Source organism: Pundamilia nyererei, unplaced genomic scaffold, assembly GCF_000239375.1.
Source record: "Pundamilia nyererei isolate P.nyererei 1_Seehausen unplaced genomic scaffold, PunNye1.0 scaffold00100, whole genome shotgun sequence".
NCBI lineage: Eukaryota > Metazoa > Chordata > Actinopteri > Cichliformes > Cichlidae > Pundamilia > Pundamilia nyererei.
In genome coordinates, this window is record NW_005187501.1 from 1,739,817 (window position 1) to 1,760,416 (window position 20,600).

Below are 20,600 nucleotides of genomic sequence, written 5' to 3' on the forward strand. Positions count from 1 at the left end.
GTTGCTATATATAAGTAAAAGAGGCACACATAATTTGTTAAACCTGCTACAGCAAGTTCATAACAAGCCTTTCTGTAAAGATTCATATGTGTTGCCTAATCCAAAATTAAGCTTGATGACATTATCTCTGACTAAAAGCTCTCTCAGCCATAAAGGACATTTTTCAAGCCTTCTGTATAGAAAGGAAGCCAACAGTTACCACCTGACTTGTATTGGCTGACTGGTTTTGGACCAGTTAACTTGGAGCTTAGAGTCAGTTTGGCAACGTGGATGAATATGTTCTGATAAAGCCTCGGCTGACACACTCATGTAATTACTTAAGTTGTGTCAATAGAGCAACGACAATATAATCAAAAGGCATTGCTTGAATTGGCCTGCTCAGATTGTGTACTGCTTGATGATGTTGAGAGCCGGATCCCTGCAGAGAAAGTTTCCATTGCGTTCTGGCAGACAAGCTGTGCCCCACAGCCCTGAGCCCTCTGCCATCTGTTCCCGTAAAACTGACATTGCCAGAGAAGCAAAAACACAACATTTATTTGGCCAGTCAGCTTGTGGCTGTTAGGATGTGGAAGTAAGTTACCAATTATGGTTGGAAAAAACAAGCAGAATCTTGGATCTGAAGCTTTCCTCATTCCGAAACCAGCACCTGTTTGTGGAGTGTCCTGGAAGACTCACCTTAGAGGACTGGATGTTCTCCAGAGAGAAAGAGAGGAGAACATGAGAACAGCAGGGCAGGCAGACACTGCAACGTCTGAGAGATGGTGAGAGTGTCAGGAAGAGGACAGAATCTATTTTTTCCCTTTCACTGCTCAGAAAATGAACATGTCAGCAAGGGTCACGTTTGGAAAAGGGCGCCTCACTTCCAAACAGCTCTTCTTCGCCTTCCCTCAGACAGATTCCCTGAGGAAAGGCAGCCGGTCTGCAGGAGGAAAGAGAAGGATGTTCTCCTTTTCTCTCAGATGTCGACTGGGTGTCATCAGAGGAAGGACAAAAGGTAAAATCTGACATTTAATATTTAACAAGATACCCAAGACTTCTATGGAGTATCCAGAATTTATCTTGTAATCCCAACAAAATACTTACGCAAGTTTACCTCTGTATATAACCTTCAACACTCTTTAATTCATGTACATTATGCTGCAGGCCTGTCAAACATAAATGTGTGAGCATGCTTGAGACCTGTGAAACTGAACATTCGCTTGAAGAAAATCTTGGATGATGATTCTTAGAGGTGAACAGGAACGCAGGCGTGTGATGTGTGGGACACGCGTTTCCTCTGGCTCCTTTTCTTCACACTGATATGTGCTGGCTGACAAGTGATTTAGTCATTTCGCTCCTCACACTTTCACTTGCAGCTGAAGCTGATAACCATAAGATGGCAGTGTGGTCAGTTTGATCGATGTTGAGGTTAAGCTCCACGGCCTCCTGTCTGGAATATGGTCGTGTGAAGTAAATGTAGGCACTTTCGTGAGGGTTTCTCTACGTAAATGGAGATGGATCAGCATCGAACAGCGAAACCAGTCACACACCAATGTTTGTCGAGATCACGAAATATTTTACACCAGTTTCTTTTCTTTTTTTCAAATATTGAATATCACACATCTTTGTTTTTATGCCAAGGTCACAACAACACAAAAAAAAAGGGCACTCTTATACTAATCAATACCTTGTCAGTAATGCTACAGCAATTATGTTGATTTATCGTCTGGAGCAAATGTAAAAGAGTCCATTTTTATAACATTGCCAGTCGGTTCCCAGAGGTTTTTATCAGTCCAACAGACTGCTCCATCTCCCAATTCTCTTTATTCTGGTGGAAATTAATTAGTCTCGCTCTGAAAGACTACACTTGCTCACACTGTAAATGGGGTATTAAGGACAAAAGTCTCAGAGGAAATCATCTACACCAAAGAGTATTGTGTCCACTGGAACAGCTGACTAATTAGGCTCCACGCAACAGCGGATAGAAACATGGAAATGTTTGTTTGTAATCACTTTACGCATGTGGGCAAAAGGCCGCTTTGGAACAAAGGGTCTAATGTTTTTTATGAGCTTCTGAATTTTATGTATTTTGGTTTTATCCCTTTTTTTTAAATCTGCCTCTAAAGTGATGACAAAAACGATCTGCACTGAACCAAAAACAGAGGCTGATGAGGTTTCGAGGAGCTGCCAGTGATGCTGAAGGAGGGGTTTGTTTTGATAGTGGTTGCAGCGCGGGTCAGGAAGTGGCAGGCGCCGAGGTTTTTGTGCGTGACAAATGCCCAGACAGGTGCAGTGATGGGCCCTCCGTGTTTGGGTGGAGGGCCCCTGAAGGATTAGCAAAGGGTCCTTTAACCCCTCAGAGGGTGAAACATGAGATGTCAGGCCTCAGAGGAAACACATTTCACAGTTTCATTAAGCTGCTCAGATTTAACGTGTTCCGATTTTACTGCCGTTTGAATATATTTCACTTATTATCACGATTGCAGTTTGAATGTCGACTGTGCTTGACGACTGCATAACATTTAGAAGCAGCAACAACTGCAAGATGTACAGGCAGCTGTTCTTCACAGGAATTTAACATATGCTTCCTCCAATATGCTGCGTGTGCACGTGTGCGTGCATGGGAGAAAAAGAGAGAAGATAAGAGCACTGTGTAGACACAAGCTCTGTAAAACGGTTTTGTCTCCATGTGAGAAAAACGTGACACTGTCTGACAATGAATGTGCAGGTGGTGTTAATTGTTCCGAGAGTTGAGTGTGTGGGGTGTGCGCAATTTTGTCGTGTCTAATCTGAACGTGTGTACTCTATGTGTGTGCTGAGAATGTGTTTGACTTGGTGGGAAGTGGATAAAGAGTCTGTATGTGTGTGTGGGGGTTGGCAAAGGGGAGGGAGTGACTATCGTGTGTGCCTGCTTCACTGAACCCCTCTGGCAGAGAGGGAGACAGAGAGAGGGGAGAGCAAACGCTGTAGCTCTGTATGAGAGGGCTGTGTGTGAGCTCATGTGAGTGTATGAAGAGGGCATGATAAATCCTCTGGAAAAAAGACGAGCGATTAGTAAGAATAGCGCAAAAAAACGGGACAACAGCGAAATGGCAAGAAAAGGACACGAACCATTTCTCTCCCTGCTTTGGATTTTATAGAAGGAGCACAGCTTGGCAGATAGTAGTTTTAGATGTATGCGAGCATTGAGAATAATCATTTAGGAAGGTAGTGAGGATCAAAATTTGCCCTTTGGAGCTCCAGACCTTCCTGGATAGTGTCAAAATTTAAGGACATGCTGGAGTTGATGCACAGGAATGAAGGAAGAAAGATGTTTTTTCTAAGCAGCTGAGATCTGGTCTCTTGGGTCGCCTACTTTCACCACAGCTCTCTGCCCACTACTAAAGATCAGCAAGGTTACTTCCAGAGGGTGGCTCCGCTGATTTAACTCCAGCCATGCTCTGTGGTCTGAGGAGAGACACCAAGAACAGCATTGGTAAGAGGAACATATTCTGACATTCATAGTCAAAGGGTACAGATTTTGTGTGGCCATAGAAGATTTAAGACAGTCACTTCTGAGAGGTGCCTACGTCCCTGCGGTCTTAAATCTGTTCAGCTTTAATGCAAACGAATTTGATGGTGGAATCATTACAGTGCGTGCAATGCAGCAGTAATAGATTGCGAGAGATTTAAATGTCAGTGGACTCAGCCACCAGCTCTGCATATCATCCTGTCATGTGTAATTAGGGCAGATATAGCAGCATAAACTGGGTCTGGAAGGGCCCAGTTTATAAATAAAGTTTCACCTCTGAAAATAGCAATATGATTTCATTGTCAGTCAGTACCGCCCACATATTTAACCTACATTCTGGGATAGTAAAAAGTGCCCTTAATTGATTCGGAAGTTAATCAACTCCCTAAATATTTATGCAGGAAGAATCTTATTTGTAGTCACCAGGTCTTTCAGATGGAGGAGTAGTCATACCCTTAAAAAAAGAGTTTCCTCTAAAGAAACAGAACTGAGAGGATTCATAGTTGTAATCAACACCATCCCAATCTTAATTTTGGCTCTTGATTTGGGTGATGGTTTTTCAAAGCTGAAGCAGGATGCCTGGAGGATGGCTTGATGGTACAGTAGCATTCAGTCACGTGCGGTGTGTTGGGTCTGTGTAACCCAGAGCCAGTGTTGCCTTTTGACAGCAATGACAGCTGTTGGACCGTCAGGGCCCCCAGGAGTCCGTGTGGTTACGAGGCTTTTGCCTTGCCTAACAAGTTTGCGATGTGTCACTCACTTTGTGTGCTTTGTGCCTCAAAGCTACTTGACACAGGACTTGTGCAGGGACGTGAGGTAAATTAATGACAATGTTATGCTTGTGCATATTCTCCAAATCGCCATAACGTGCAAGACGGAGATTTGTCTAGTTAAGCTTTGACTCATGCGGATGTGTCCACGTGAAGGCTGGATTTTCTTCTCGTATCCCGCGGCTGCCTGAAGGTTTCAGGTCAGTAAAGGTATGACAAAGGATCTATGCCTCTCAGCTGTCCGAAGGCTTCAGCTTCAGTTGGACAGATGTGGTGACTCGGTGTGGACAGAGATAAAGCGGTGGGTTTGATGCCCTTCAAGCACTTCAGTCTTTGCAAATCAGTGCAGATAACAAAAAAGACATGTCAGACTAAATGAAATGACATTCTTCATGTCAAACCAATATATTGTCAGTAGATCATTGTCAAACTGATATAATCTGAAGCCTGAAAGCTTACTTACTTCTTTCATTTCTGACCTAGAGCAAATGAGAGGAGATCATACATGAATATTTGATTCTCATAGGCATTCTCATATATGGACATACAGTACATATATGTAGTTCAACTTGATTTCTTTTTTGTCTATTATTATCCTCTGTCTCACTTGCATTTTGTACATTGTCACATTTCAGTGAGCCCTGAAGTTGGCTACAACTTGAAATCTGCTTTTCTTGTGACTGTTTACATCTGGCACCATTAAAAAGCATGCATAATGAGCTTTTAGCAGCAGGTGTCGTTTGCAGTGTGTTTATGGATTTCGCGAAAACCACGGCTTCATTACATTTAATACTGAGGAAAATGTACATTTATGATGATTCCCCAGCAGAGTACCACGGTTTGCCTTCTCAATGATGTGTAGACAGATTTATGGATGTTTGTTCAGATGAATATTGTAATTATTGTGACACTCTCACACAGTGTAAATCACCCTAAATCTAAAAACATGTATGGCACCTCAGTTCCCTTCAAGAGTTCTGGGGCTGCGCGTTGCCAAAACTATGTACCAATCAAAAATACTTAACTTCACCGTCCAGCGGTTTGAAAAGCTTGTGCAGTTAATGTGTTAGGACTGATTCTTACCAGTGTCTCCACTCTGCAGTACTAACGCAGTCATCATTCCAGACTCTTGCTTGTGAGTACTTCAGTTTGATGCACGTCATATGAAAAGCAGCAACATGCTCTCCTCCACTCATCTCATCCAAGTGTGGACCTGGCACAGCTATTTTTCAAGTTTGTAATGTGATGTTCAATCGCTGTGCTGGACAGCTGAAAAAGCTAATCCGCAATGAACAGGATTAGCGAAATGCCAAGTCAGTTTCCTCATCACTACGACTGCTGACATGGATGCAAGGCTGCTTTCAGGTTCAGATGGCTGGGCAGTTGCTCCACTAATCTGAGGACGGTCCAGTGCTGAGTCCCACTGTGGGTTAAGAATAAAAACTACCTTGCTCTGCAGAGCACATTCCCTAGCTTTATCTGACAGCTGCTATAAATGACATGAAATGATGATTTCCTCTCTATGCATGAACAGACCATTAACTGCATGCTGTTCTTTCAGGAAGGCTCCCATGCTGTAGTAGCTGCTTGTTGCAAATGTATCCTTGTGTTAAATTAAAGGTCTTTAAAGGTCCTTGCTGGAGACAGGGGCTAGCTATTTTAATTCCTTGACCCTTTAATATGATTGTTAGGGAAACAAAGTGGTGTGACCTTTCAAGGTCCTGAGTTTGAGGTGACCATTCTAGCTCAGATAGTCCTGACAGAAGTATTTTTGGCTGTAGTGTTTCCCTGCAAAAGCTCCTCAATGACAGAGGGTGAAGTTCAAACCCCTTACTGTGGGCTGCTGTCACGATGTGCATTGGGGCAGTCGTTTTCATTTAGTCTTCTGCTGCAGCATTTCCCTACATATCCTATCACCACACTGTCTCTTCAGATGAAGGACCATACTCAAAGGGAAGCAAAGAGTCCGGGGCAACTGACCAATCACATTCGTCTCGGAGGCGCAGCCTTTCAGGTACAATACACTCAAACCTGATGTTACATCATTTACTTTGTTTGTTGTCTGATTCATGCTACTATGCTCAATTCACCTGAGTCCCCAAGAAGAGGAAGCATCACTCCATGTTTGATTGAGACGCTTGTCTGTAGAGCCGTTTACGTCCTGCGGTTTGCTTGATGTTGCACTGTTTTGAATGCTTGGATAAGGTAAAATATTTGCTTGTGTTGCAAACCTGTCATTGGTAGTAAAACCACACATTGCAGACTGATTTAAAAGCACAGCACAATGTGGAGCGCAAGACAGAATGAGTTCTCCGTTGACACATAAGCACATATCCATCAATTATTGACAGGCCAGATAATTTCCAGCTTGTTCTTTATTATGAATTGGATGCATTTCTTTTCTCAATCCTTATGTAGAGTCGTTTGAATAAAACCAGTTTTATTCTCCACATCCTCCTTCTGAACTCTTCACAAAGATTAACTGAGACAGAGAGATCTGAAGGAACAAGGAGAAGACAGGAGGCTGAGAAAATAAAGTGGGAGGTCTTATGTCAGAGAGCATTTCTGTGAAAGATTCAGGGAAAGAGTCTTTCGTTGCCCCTCAGACAGGGTGATTCTGTCAAGCAGAAGCTAATGCTGACTGCAGATCTGTGCCTGCGTCTGTATCTGTCAGCAGAAGAGTATCGAGGAGTGACCACCGTGGATCTGATGAAAAGGGAAGGCAGCAGCCTTGGCCTCACCATCTCCGGAGGGTCTGATAAGGATGGCAAGCCCAGAGTGTCAAACCTACGGCCAGGTGGGCTAGCTGCCAGGTGAGATCTCTGCTCCGTGATGCATTTAAAACCTGGCAACCACACCAAGCTGCCTGGACTTATTATTCTGCCCCCTGACAACGTGCGCATGTTGCAAAGCTGCACCGTCTCACTAACTGCAGGGCTGTAGGCAATGTGTTAGATCAGCTTGACCCAGAGTGACACCCCAACAGGATCAATGGAGCTATGTCCAAGAGCAGATTTAAATTTTATCTCTATTTCTGATCAGTTCATGCTTGATTTGCTGTACTGTGGTGATAACTCAATATAAATGTTTTGTGAGCATGCTTTTTGTGCTCAAAGATTGTTTAATTAAGATAAAGCTAATTTTCCCCAACATCAGCCATGTGATAAGAAAATTCATTGGAAAACTCACATTTCATGATGATTAAGCAGCATGTGACCACAGTGAAACACACACACACACACAGATTTGTGAGAATGACACAGCCCCTCTGAAAATGTCTTGGCCAAATATGCCATCACTCGTCAAATCCAAGGAGGTTTTAAACGCAGACACAGTGCTAATTCTTCCGAGCAGCTTGTTTTCCATCAGCCGAGTTCATGCTTGTGTGGAAGTGCTAGTTAATTTACTTGGTGGAGAGACACACAGGCAGACAGGAGAGCGACAGGCAAAGACATAGTGTGACGAGACTGGACCAGGCGACAGGCCGTTCAGCTCTGCCGGTTGAGACATCTCTCTTACTGCTGTCAGTGCTGATTGTCAGTAGCCTAAAGGTGAGAAGGGCAAGCAGGGCAGAACATCTATTTAATTAATTAGCTCTCTGATGAGCCTCGTGTTGACTCAGAATGTCACATGTCAGACACCATGTACAATCATCTCTGTCAGTGTGTGAAGACGTGAGGCTTTCAGCCAACCTGCTCCAGCATCCACTCTCCTTTTTGCACAGGTGGCTCACTATGTTAGTCGGCTTACTGCTGATGCACGTCGGATCCAATTATCATAACTGTTTCAACGAAAACAGAAAACCAACTATGATTATTTCTGTGAAGTTTATTTCTCACTTTTATTTGTTTGTTTTTCACAAAGGGATGATGCACTGAAAGCCACTCAGAATGGTAAATGGCCTGTATTTATATAGCGCTTTACTAGTCCCTAAGGACCCCAAAGCGCTTTACATATCCAGTCATCCACCCAGTCACACACTGGTGATGGCAAGCTACATTGTAGCCACAGCCACCCTGGGGCGCACTGACAGAGGCGAGGCTGCCGGACACTGGCGCCACCGGGCCCTCTGACCACCACCACCAGTAGGCAACGGGTGAAGTGTCTTGCCCAAGGACACAACGACCGAGACTGTCCAAGCCGGGGCTCGAACCGGCAACCTTCCAATTACAAGGCGAACTCCCAACTCTTGAGCCACAATCGCCCCAAGAACTTTATTTCAACTCGCTGATTACAAATAGCTCAGGGTAATGACAGTGAGGGCTGTAGTGAGTTATAAATCCAAAGCAATGAGCTCCCCCCAATATTCTGATAATTCTCATTTTGAAGCTTTCACAGCTTTCTCTTACATTAAACATATTTGTACCTTTCACCTCACGTATTAAGTAACACAGTAATGCAGCCAAAAGCTGATATTGCACATTAGTGGTGCAAATTTTTAAACTTTGGTAACAAACGTGGATTGACTCAGAACAGCTGCCTGCTTTGTCCACTTAGTAACTGAATGCCGATCCTAATCGTATGTCTTGTCTATGACTTTCCACAGGAGTGATCAGCTGAATGTAGGAGACTACATCAAGTCAGTGAATGGCATCAATCTGTCAAAGCTTCGTCACGATGAGATTATCAGCCTGCTGAAGAACATTGGGGAGCGAGTTGTGCTGGAAGTGGAGTATGAACTGCCTCCATTTGGTAGGTGGTGTGTCTGATTCACAGTTTTAGCAGATGGAAAGAGTTGTGTGAGATGACAGTATGAAAATGCTTATCATTAATGCAAATTCTTTTTATTTTCAAATATTTGGTCTGCAGCCAAAAATCCAAAATGCAAGAACAGGAGAAAAATGCATTCTTTATCCTGCTTATTATTAGTAAAACAGAGTATTTAGGTCAACTCACAAAAACATGAAGAAGGTTTAAATTGAAAGGCTAGTTTGACATCCTTTTATTAATATATATAGTTTTTAAATTCCTGAAAGGAAGGAAATGAATGATAATTGGCAAAAGTAAAGGAGAAAAATCTCTGGACATCCAAATGATGCAGGTCATGATGAGGACACTGCACTGCCAGAGGACTCAGCCCTCACTTCCACACTCATCTGCACTGTGGCCTTTCTACATGTTTGGATCCAGACATCCTGACATCTTTTTAAAAGCAACCCACCAAATCAGCGCTTACTGAGAAATAAGTATTTCTGAACAGATGTTTAATGCTGATGCACGCGTGAAGCACAGCTGCTCTTAATGAATATTTCTGCTATATTAAAAGAACAGCAGTAACCTAAAACCTATCTGCCAAATCAGGCTCGGTTTGAACTTTCAGGATGAAAATCATCAAATCAATGCTTACTAGGTTTCTACGGGAAGCTGACCTGGTCCTCAGGCAGTGCTCTGTTTGCAAACCAGAAGGTCAAACACATAAATTTATTCACCTATTACCTAGTAATCAACTTTCTAAATTCAACATTTCAGGTTATACTGGAATCAAACTTTTGACAAACCTTTTGTACTGCTAGTATTTATTTAATCATTTTGTCAATTCTGCTTTACTCTTAGTCCAGAACCCCTCAGGAGTCATAACCAAAAGCATCGAGGTGTGTTTACACAAGGAGGGCAACAGTTTTGGTTTTGTCATGAGAGGTGGGTGCCTAGAATGTTTTTCTCTGTTTTTCCAGTCCTTTAATACATATAGTTTTCCATTGATCTGTGTGCTCTGATTTTCTTTTCTTCCTTTCTGATTTGGGTCAGGAGGCTTCCATGAAGACTGGCGCAGATCTCGTCCTCTGGTGGTGACCAGCGTCAGGCCTGGAGGTCCGGCTGATAGGTAAGGATAAGGACACAGATATGGACAAAGATAGATGTCTACTGGAAACAGTGTTTATATCTTTAGGCTATATGCATTACAAGTGTAGCCATTCATGTTTCTTGCCTGCATTTTATGTCTTGAGAATGCATGAGTGAGCTTTTCGCATTACTCTACGAATGCATGAATGCATATATCTGTACTGTGTATGTGTCTTTCCTAATAGGTGTGTTTTAATAATTTACTATTAAAACATTTGCTGTTCAGGTGGAATTAGATTTTTAGGCCTTAGAAGAATGCACCTAAAATAATGCTGAAACGATTTTGTATATGTGCGGCAGACTTTTTTGTTTCTTCCTCATTACCATATATTCAAGCCACTCTGTGAAACTGTGGCTTTGACACATACAGAGTATGTTATCTTCAAAGCAGAAAGGCCAGCGCTCATCCTGAGGCTAATGTAACATTGCACTTTTTTCCCACATGAAAACTGCGAGCACTAAACACTGGAGTGAACATAATTCACCGTCAAAGACTTAACGGTTGTTTATCTCATTTATCCTTCATCTCACCTGGGAGGAAACATTCATGTGGAACTGCTTAATCATCTACTGTGACTGGTGCACGATTGCTTGTAAAAGCATCTTATGCTGGTTGTTTATGTTTTGTTTTTTGTTCTTTGTTTATCCATCTGTGCTTCTCCAGAGAGGGCACTATTAAGGCTGGAGACCGAGTATTGAGCATAGATGGGATGCCTCTGAGCCGGGAGAGGCACGCTGACGCTTTGACCATGTTAATGCAGAGCGGCCAGGAAGCTCTGTTCCTGATTGAGTATGACGTCTCTGTCATGGGTGAGCACACACAAACACACACACAAACAGACACACACACACACAGGGAATATGTGGAGGCATATAGGGCAGCATTGCTCTGAGGGTAAATCATGTGGCCGTTTGGCTGTGTGGATCTGAGTGACTGTGTTGGAGACGGCCCGAGAGCACACTGGGAAAGGGGACACGATTGTTTCATGAAAATGTGTTTGTCTGTTCCCGAACAATGACTGCTAAAAAAAAAAAATTTAAAACATGTTGCTTTTTTGTACCATTTTCTTTCTAAATAAAAGTTGGAGCAAAAGGGAGATATTATATTGCATGTCCCCTAATCCTTGGTGATGCTATTTAAGGAGAAAAGATGGGAAGTTTTCAAAGCAGTGTATTGATTATATTGATTGTACTGATAGTATCAGTCTGTCCCAGTTATGTCCCTCTGCTATCCAACAACCCCAGTACCCTTAATAATCTGTTCACCTGCCCAAATGATATCAAATGCTGATATCAAAGCACACACTAAAAGCTGTTATAGCACAATGTTTCCCCCATAAAATAATCATTATTAGTTATCACTTTTTGTCTTTTGTGTGTTTTAAACAAGGTTAATAAGCACTTCTGTGATTTAGTGTTTCTATTGAGTTGGAGTGTTCATAATGACAGCTTACATAAATAAGTTGAAGCAGCAGATATCAGAATATCCTGACAAAAAATCCTGGGTTCTACATTTCCCACAATGCACGTCTTTCACTCTTGGTCACATGCCACAGTTTGTAATGGGTTTTAGTTGAGTCACCTTTATTACACCAGGATTATTTTCTCAGACTTGCAAAAATGGAGCTTGTTCAAAGCCTGCGTACAGCCTGTGGTCGTGTTCATACGCTGACTTTAGTGTGTTCCCTCATGATATTGTGTCTTTAAGTGAGTTATGGTTGGACTATAATGCAATAAATGGTACATACCACCATTATTTTTAGAAGTTTGGAATTGCAGTTTTATTTTGTTAAGCTCAGTTTAAAACAATAATGGAGTTAAAAAGGAAAACAAACAACAAAAAAACACCAAACATAAGTCAGCCTGAGGACACAAAAAGAATCCAGCACAACTGATATTCTACCAAACATCCTCTTTGTTGGGTAAAAAGTAGAAAGCTATATCTCTAAGTTCAGTAACACACTGCATGACTACAAACCTAATTATAACCTCAATGTGATCATAGTGACTAATTCTCAAGATTGCACACTCTGAACTGCTCTATGCAAAACAGGGCAGGTCACCAAGGACAGCTGACACATATTCACACATATCCTGTGTGTGGAATCTAAGGATTCAGACCTGCTGGCTCCAGATTCGACCAGCCACAGGATTCACAATTACAAGAAAAATACATTTAAGAAACGAATAAAACACTAAGATCTAGAATACACTGGTTGTGCTTTTTAAAATCCATTAAAGTTCCTTATTTGAAACATTGCTTAACTTTAATTATGAGCAATAAGTGTCACAACATTTGTCCTGCAAAGAAGATGTCACTCAAGATATTTAACTTCTTCGACATGACGGTATCTAAAATATGGGGTGTGTGTGGTTATCATCAAGACATGTGGAATAGAACTTGCCAAACAATATTAATGTCTAAATGCTTTGTTAACTAACAATAATGTCAATGTAAATTTTATTAATATTATTACAAGTGACCTCAGTGTGCTTCCCATATAAGGTAAAAACATTTAAAAAATATAATTAAAAAGAACACAATTAAACTTTACAAGGAAAAACAGAACAAAACGCACAAACAGACACATGGTTATTAACTGTAAGCCTGTGGCAACACAAAGATTTTGAGTCTGTTTTTGGATGTGGACACAGTTGTAATTGACCTCAGGTCAGTGGGCAACATGTTCCAGGAACTGGACCACAGCGACTGAAAGCACCCTCAGCACACTTAGATCTAATTCTGGGAACAGTTAAGAGATCTGCACCTGATGACCTGAGAGCTCTAGTTGGGTTATTTACACTGAGCAAGTCAGAGATGTAGTAAAAGGCCAAAGCATTGGGAGCTTTTATGAACTAACAGAAGGACTTTAAAGGGAAGACTGTGTTAAACTGGCATCCGAGGAAGTGACTTCAATACTGGAGTTATATGTTCAAATGCTGCATTTTGGACAAGCAGAAGTCGCCACACTGATGATTTGGATAATCCGGCAAATACAGCACTGCGGTAGTCTAACCTGCTTGATATTGATGCATCCACCAATTTCTCAGAGTCCTGGTGACCTTATTAATATGATTATAAAAACTGAGGGAAAAAATATATTATTTCCAGCTTTTATCCCGTTTATAAACCTCCGCTTTTTAGAGGACAGCCAAAATCCTAGTGACTGAAGGACAACAACAAAGAAAATAATGTGTGTATTTATAAAATGAACAAGTGTGCCACAGCGACTAACATCTGTAAGACTAAAAAACTAAGCACAGTGAGTTCATCCATTACTGAGTCAGGTTCTTTAGATGCATTCATTAACTTGGTTGATATTTCTCATATCTGTCTAAATGAATGGTTTCAGAGGCAGTGCAGCAAGCCTCAGGCCCTCTGCTGGTGGAGATAGTGAAAGGCCCCTCTGCCAGCCTGGGGATCAGCCTCGCCACGGCAGTCTACAGGAACAAACAAGTTATTATTATCGACAAGATAAAAGCAGCCAGTGTGGTGGAAAGGTGAAACTCACTTTTTAAACAAATAATAGTACTGAACAGACAGCTTCCTGATAGAAAACTTCCTCACACCATCCGCCTCTGTCTCACTTCTTTCAGGTGTGGAGCGCTGCATGTAAGTGACATCCTCCTGTCCATAGACGGGACCAGCACAGAGCACTGCTCTCTGATGGAAGCAGTACAGCTACTCGCCAGCACTTCTGACATTGTCAAACTGGAGATTCTTCCAGCAAGCCAGAGCAGACTTCCCATCAGGCCGTATGACACAGGTACATCCTGCAGGTGGCACGAAAAAAGCAGAGGAAGGCTCTTAAAGGTTATGGAGGAAAAGAGGACAGTAGTGACAGAGGAAGCTGTCTCAGATTAAAACAGGAGACAGGTTTTCTACGTCAGGACTGCAACAGGTGATGGACAGTGTTTCTTTTTAACGTATAAGTGCATTAGTTGCTTAGATCTATATCAAACAAGGCCAAAAACTTAGAAGATATTGGATTTTACAAAGAGGAAAATATTGAATCTCGACATCTAAAACGGTAAAATCAGAATAAGCTTTTAAAGAAATTTCCAGCTGGCACACTTTAAGTTTCTGTGATCAAAAGAATTTATCACATGATTACTGTGGCTAAAGTCAGGCATGGTTTGCTCTTAGACTTCTAATGACTTTGATTAGAGCCCAGTCAATGAAACCCAGACAGGGAGATAAAGGTCAGCTTTAAGGTAATGTATGAAAATGAAACTTTCTAGGCCGGCAGACACAACTATTAAGTACCAGGAAGACAGGCAACTGATAAAGAAGAGGCAAGAACTTGTTTGGCAAAAGATCGAAAATAATCTTAGCGGCTGGTAAAAAAATCTGTGGTAAAAAGTGGACATGTAGCAACTGTGATGTTTCTAAATACAGTTTGAAGCCTTGAGTTTGGCATTTTGGCCACTGATAAAGTTGTTTTTTAATTTTTTGTTTTTACCTTGACTCTTTGGAAGTGAGCTAAAGATAAAACTAGATAAATGTGTTATATACCAGGTTGTAAATTTTTGCTGTATTTCTGCTGTAAAGCTGGGCTTTTTAAACATAAGAGTCTAAGGTAAGCAACAACAAAAAAGGAGCCAGACCAATGCCAAAACTACTCAAACAGCCACCGAGGCCTGGCTTAAAAAGCAGGCCATTCTCCGTAAGACTTAGTGGATGTGGATGAGTAGTGCATCAGTGCAATGCAATAAAAATGTTCAGTGCACATCAGTGCAAATGATTCACACAGAGAAATCTCAAATAAGCGACCTGTCCCTTAATCACCACAGCACTGTGTGGAAATCCAGTGGATCGAGGATGCAGTCCTCACCATTTGTATTCTGCGTATTCCCGACAGCTCTAAAGAGCCTCACTGCTTCCCTGCTTACTTCCTCCATCCACTCTGAATTAGTCCGTGTGTTTCTGTGTGCATACGGCCACAATCCCTCTGGCTTTGGGTACACACTCTGCCTCTTTGCATACCAACAAGCCTCACACAAATATACACACACACACACCCTTTCTCTGTCAGAGATCATGTTGTTGCCACGTTCTGCAGGCTTATTTCTGGGTCAGCAGCTGCAGGGACTCCTTAACATGTAGCCATTGGAAGAATCACAAAGCAACAAAAGGGAAATGAGCCACAGTTATTTCACTTCTTTCTCTTCTTTTGCTTGGTCTGGTCTGCAGTGCTTTTCTTATATATATATTTTTTTGGTTTCTTCTAATATGTTTTGAAAATATTTAATCGTCTAAACAGAGGAAAGAATTTGGATATTTTACTTTAAAGATACCTATGTCACACTGAAATGATTGAATTGATGAAAATGATTATATATTCTGCTTTATTCTACATATGAGATTATGTATGTATTCCATATCGTAATAAAGTGCAGAGTAAATGTAGCTTATCTTGCCACCACTAATGTTTATCACTACGGCGCAAATACATGTGACATGGATGAATACTGTCAAGGCTGAAATCCTTGAACTGTAATCAATACAGCATCTCAACTCAAATCACAGCAGGCTATCGCTTCCCTATAAATTTACATGCACACCTTATTAAATTTCAGTTCACTCATTTATCTGGTTTTGAAGGAGGCGTTGTGGTGTTACGATAGCACGCAGCTTTTTCACAGCTTCTTCCCCCTCCAGGATAAGACGTGATTATAAGATGCAATTTGTCTAATCTGCTCTGGGGATTTAAGAAGACTGATACGGCCACTAAGAAATTAGGCGTTAATGTTTCTTTCCACCAGTGTGGAATGAAAGCACCATCTCTTGGAGAGATTCCCCTAGGTGAGCTTAATATAAGCCAGCCGAGCCAGAGCTTTTCAGCTCTTTTGATTGAGTCAGATAGAAAGTAGTTTCCTGAAAAGGGCCAGAGGTTTTCCTTCATGTATTGTTCAACCAAATTCTCAGAGTATGGCAACATCTGAAGTGCAACTGTACTCATCCATGTTTCTAGCAAATCCTCATCTATGAGAGCAAGTCGTCAGAGATTAGACGCCTCCAGACGAAGCAGCAAAGATTACTGTCACGTGTAGCATTTTTTTGACACATTTAGCTGAGTTAATCTGTTTAAATAAAGTTAATTATTGAGGTGTGTGTCACACAGCAGGTCATCTGCTTCCCTTTGAATGCCTCATGAACACAGCTTGATTGACTACTCGGTGTTACATAGGCTCTGGCATCAGGGATAAGATGACTTTCAGCGTAAACAACAAGCTTAATTTCTTAACAGAAACACCCAAAAAAAGAGAAAAGAATTACAGCAGACCATATAGACTGACAATCAGATGCAGAGACAGGCACTCTACATTTACACCAATCAAGCTTTCAGCTGCACTCAATCAAGGTCAAGCCACATGCTTCCACAGCTAGCGTCACTTCCTTGCCATGTCCAGCAGTAGTCCGATTTCTCTTTTTGCACCTTTGGACTTTTTTGAAAATGAATGTAGAAGAATGATCTTCAACTTGAAATCATCCCTTTGGAAGCTTGCTACTAAGAGTAAGGATTTCATTTTAGATTGTAGATTGCTTCTCATAGAGCGGTGTGTTTCGAACTGATTTTCAGATGCTCAACAAAATACATTAAACCACAGGATTTAATCTAGTGTGCCATGACGAACACATTAAATATCAATTGCTCTGCTCTGAATGATCCTTCCAGGCTCTGTGTGGTATGGTATAAATTTAGACATGGGAATGAAAGTGTGATTTCATGGGCAGAATTTTTAAAAATGTGGAAAACGGAGACGCGCCGCTGCTTCATTCATTCTGTCGGTGTGTTTTCCTCCTTGCTGCTTGCAGTAAAAGTGCAGAAAAGCAACCATCATCACTGGGACCAAAGCGGCAACTACTGCCATCCCCCACATGCCAGCCACAGCAAGACATGGAGCAGCCCAAGCCACCCACACAACCAGCAGGACCACTGCAAATGTAAGTTATCACTTGTGACAGCACTGCTGCTGGCAAGACACCACAGCAGGAGCCCTTTCTTCAGCATGATTGTTAAATCTTTTTTCCAAGAGGTTTACCCCAACACTGGTTTCTTTCTTTTGTTGCATGTTCCAATGGTGCTGCTGTGGATGATGAATTTAGAGCTTACTGTACCAGCCTTTTGATACGTGTTTCCTTTCAGCTCTGGTGAGTGGTGGCTTCTCCCCTTCCTCCACAGCCACCTCAGGCTTCAGCAGCCAGGGTAGCAACACGCTACCCTGCCCCATCCTTCCCATCACTCCCACCAGCCCTCGGAGCTCCACCGGCAAGAGGAGGAACAGAAAGAAGGACCACAAGAGCTCATGTATAGCAAACCACCTTCTTTTTCCTCTTTCCCCTCCAAATTAAAGGCTTGGTTCAGTTCAAGTATTTTCTTATTTAAAACTGTTTTAATCAGGTTGTGCAGCTTTTTTTGGTTCCAGAAGCGCAAGATATACACCTTACCAATGAATTGGGTACAACTAAGCTAGTAATTTGTTGCAGGACTCTTAGATTACAGGGAGGGGATTGTTGATTCAGCTCTATGGTCATTTGGGGGCAGCTGTTTGCTGTAAAGTGTCAAAATTAGTGTTTTGTTATTTGAGTGAACTGAGCTTTTAATATGCAAGCCACCTTTTTACTGTTTCACCCTGTTTGTGTGTGTGTGTGTGAACAGATTTGACTGATTGCTGACGTAAGCATGACTGACATAAACTCTGATTAAGTGACTCATTCCCTTCCCATTCCCATGTCATCTCTGTGGGCGCACGTCTTTTCCCCTTAACTTCCTCCCTGTCTCCCACAATCCCTTTCTTGCACTATTTGTCTGCCTCTGATGTGTCCCCTCCTTCCCTCCCTCCTCCTCCCGCAGTATCTTTGGCATCGAGCTCTGTCGGCCCGGGGGGACAGGTTTTTCATGTGGAAACGAGCGAGGTCATCCTGAGGGGGGATCCACTCACAGGTTTTGGGATCCAGCTGCAGGGAGGTGTCTTTGCCACAGAAACCCTATCCGCTCCCCCGGTCATCCGCTTTATTGAGCCCGACAGCCCAGCTGAGAGGTAGCGCAATGAGACGCCTAACAAGTAAACACACATCATGTAGGCAGTCACCTTGAACTAGAGTGCCTTATTGTTAATTATTCACAATGACCTGCCATTTGTGGGGGGAAGAATGCCTGATATCTAAATGACAAAGAAATCACCCCTAAATTCTCCTATTCAATTTCTATACAGGATGCGTTGAGATTTTATATACTTGCCATCACTGACAGGATCAACAACAACTATGTGAATAGTTGGCAAACACCAAAAGCTGAGGCACAGGTTTCAATGGTCAATCGGCTCCTGTACTTTTGCCCATATAGTGTAATTTACAAGACAGATATTTGAGTTTTGAGCATCTTCTGGGCAAGGTTTGAAGTTACCAACAAGGTCATGTTGGAAGTATTACATGTCAGATTAAGTTTGCACATTTTTGGTTGGTTTGTTGGTTTTTGTGTGAGATGTTTTGGAGATATTGCTGCATGCATTTCGCCCTTCCCTTGAATATAAAGGTAGTAACTGATCATTCCTGTGGTACTCTATCAGCAGCAATGTCTATTTCCAGAAGTCAAACCCACTCAGTGAAAAATCCCATAAATCTCCACTTAAAAAAAGAGGCGTGTGGCCGGCCAAGATTACAGCGCTGCTGAGGGTTCAACCATTAATATTTAAATTACATTACAGCTGTGTTCTATATTGACCAAGACTCTGTGTTGCAGTCTAATTAACACGCAGCTCAGATGTGGCCAACTTGTAGTAGGCCTATCTATTGTTGTTGTGGTGCAAGATTAATGATGGTGTCTGCTGGCGGTGCAGGGCTGCCTCCCCTGGGTGTTGTAACATGATTAGTCCAGCAGCAGTTGGACAGGAGTGACTCAAGTACAGCATCTGACTGTGATGCTGTTGTCTCAACCTCCCCACAAGGTTAATGAGCAGCGGTGGTTAGTGAATTAATATTAGCTGACAGGGCCTCTGTGTTTGAACTCACAATTTAAATGTGTTATATTTTTTTAAAAAATTTTTTCTCCTTCATACATTTTTGCGTGCGGAGGTAGTTTTAAAGTTCACAAAAGGGCAGTTTTGTGAATGTGTTCATGTCGAGCCTCGGGCCTGCATTTCATGTTATGGATGGCATTTTAAACATTCACACTATTTGACATGTGGTGTTAAAGTACATGACACAGTGTGGCTCATCAGAGTTTCAAACGTGCCTTGCTTATGTTAAATGGATGCTTCCGATTGCTTTAGATTTTGGTGTGTGTGGTGACGTGTTTGGGATTCATTGTTACCTCCACTCAGTGGAGACAACATGGTAAAAATTAGGGGTGCAACAATACTCGTATCGATATTGAACCGTTCGATACAGTGCTTTCGGTTCGGTACGCATATGTATCGAACAATACAAAATTTGTAATTTATTTTATCAACTTTCCTTCTGACGATGCTGCCTGTGTTGAGCGCTCAGTGAATCTGCGTTCGACTAGTCAAAGTCAAAGTCAACTTTATTGTCAATTCTGCCACATGTACAGGACATACAGAGAATAGAAACTTCGTTACTCTCAATCCCTAGATAAAATAGAAAATGAACATTTAAATATAAGAGTGATTAAAAATGCAAGTAAAATATTTTAAAGTAAAAATTAAATAATATAATACAATTTTACATATAACAAGAAAGCTATACATAAAGCTATACTACTCCGCCTAGGCTGCACTGTCAAGCGCAGATCCACTGAGCGCTCAACACAGACAGCATCTCAGAAGGAAGAGCGCAGGGCAAGCTAGCGAGACAGAAGTTAAGCTCTCCTTGCAACATGGCAAATTGAACCTCCCCCACCCTCATTCATATCTGGCGTTTGGAATTATTTTGGTTTTCATGTGACGTATGACCCTGAAGGTAAGCGCGTCATGGACTAAAGTAAAACAGTATGTTGGATGTGCCAGGCAATGCTCAATTACATGGGTGGGAACTAGTGTGTTAGCGCAGTTAGCTCGTTAACGTGTTGGCCATCTAGCCCCACGCACAGGGCGATCAGGGGTAGCTCGTTAACGGAGATTTGCAGTGTTGTGGCGTTAACGTCATTTCAACGAGATTAACGCTGACAGCACTAGTGGGAACACAACGAATATGACTGCACATTTACCGCGACATCATCCTAGTGCAAAGACAAGTGGAAGCAGACAAAAACAACAAGCATGTATGCTACAAACTTTACCCGAGTCATTTAGACAGCCGTTAGCACATGATTCTCCTTATGGGGACCTGATATGTTTAATATTGTGGCGAGCTCAGACAAGGTGGAGACGGAGGTGTCGTTTGGTCTTGCTTCCCGTGAGCTAGCCAGGGAGCACAGCCGTTTATTGACATCTGCAGAAGAACACTGCCGCTAGTTAACTGCTCAGCGAGGCAACCGCACAACAACAACAACAACACACAGGGCGCCCTCTGACCCCGGAAGGACACACCGTCG

At 42.2% G+C, this 20,600-nt stretch overlaps 1 protein-coding gene across 5 annotated transcripts in view; it reads left to right on the top strand.

Annotated features, from left to right (window-relative positions):
• The first annotated feature begins 549 nt into the window (after window positions 1-549).
• The window catches only part of LOC102209486 (glutamate receptor-interacting protein 2-like), a 33,468-nt gene continuing 13,417 nt past the window's right edge, over window positions 550-20,600 (top strand). For 2 of the 5 annotated variants that reach the window (XM_005740477.2, XM_005740480.2), the window contains exons 1-12: window positions 550-994; window positions 6,194-6,274; window positions 6,935-7,073; window positions 8,807-8,952; window positions 9,814-9,897; window positions 10,006-10,081; window positions 10,766-10,911; window positions 13,455-13,602; window positions 13,699-13,868; window positions 16,922-17,050; window positions 17,253-17,414; window positions 17,961-18,147. In XM_005740477.2, coding sequence (XP_005740534.1) covers window positions 817-994; window positions 6,194-6,274; window positions 6,935-7,073; window positions 8,807-8,952; window positions 9,814-9,897; window positions 10,006-10,081; window positions 10,766-10,911; window positions 13,455-13,602; window positions 13,699-13,868; window positions 16,922-17,050; window positions 17,253-17,414; window positions 17,961-18,147 — 1,646 coding nt within the window. In that variant the 5' untranslated portion in view covers window positions 550-816. Of the gene's footprint in view, window positions 995-2,915; window positions 3,455-6,193; window positions 6,275-6,934; window positions 7,074-8,806; window positions 8,953-9,813; window positions 9,898-10,005; window positions 10,082-10,765; window positions 10,912-13,454; window positions 13,603-13,698; window positions 13,869-16,921; window positions 17,051-17,252; window positions 17,415-17,960; window positions 18,148-20,600 lie in introns of those variants that run through there. The other 3 variants (XM_005740478.2, XM_005740479.2, XM_013912785.1) reach the window with 3 other exon arrangements.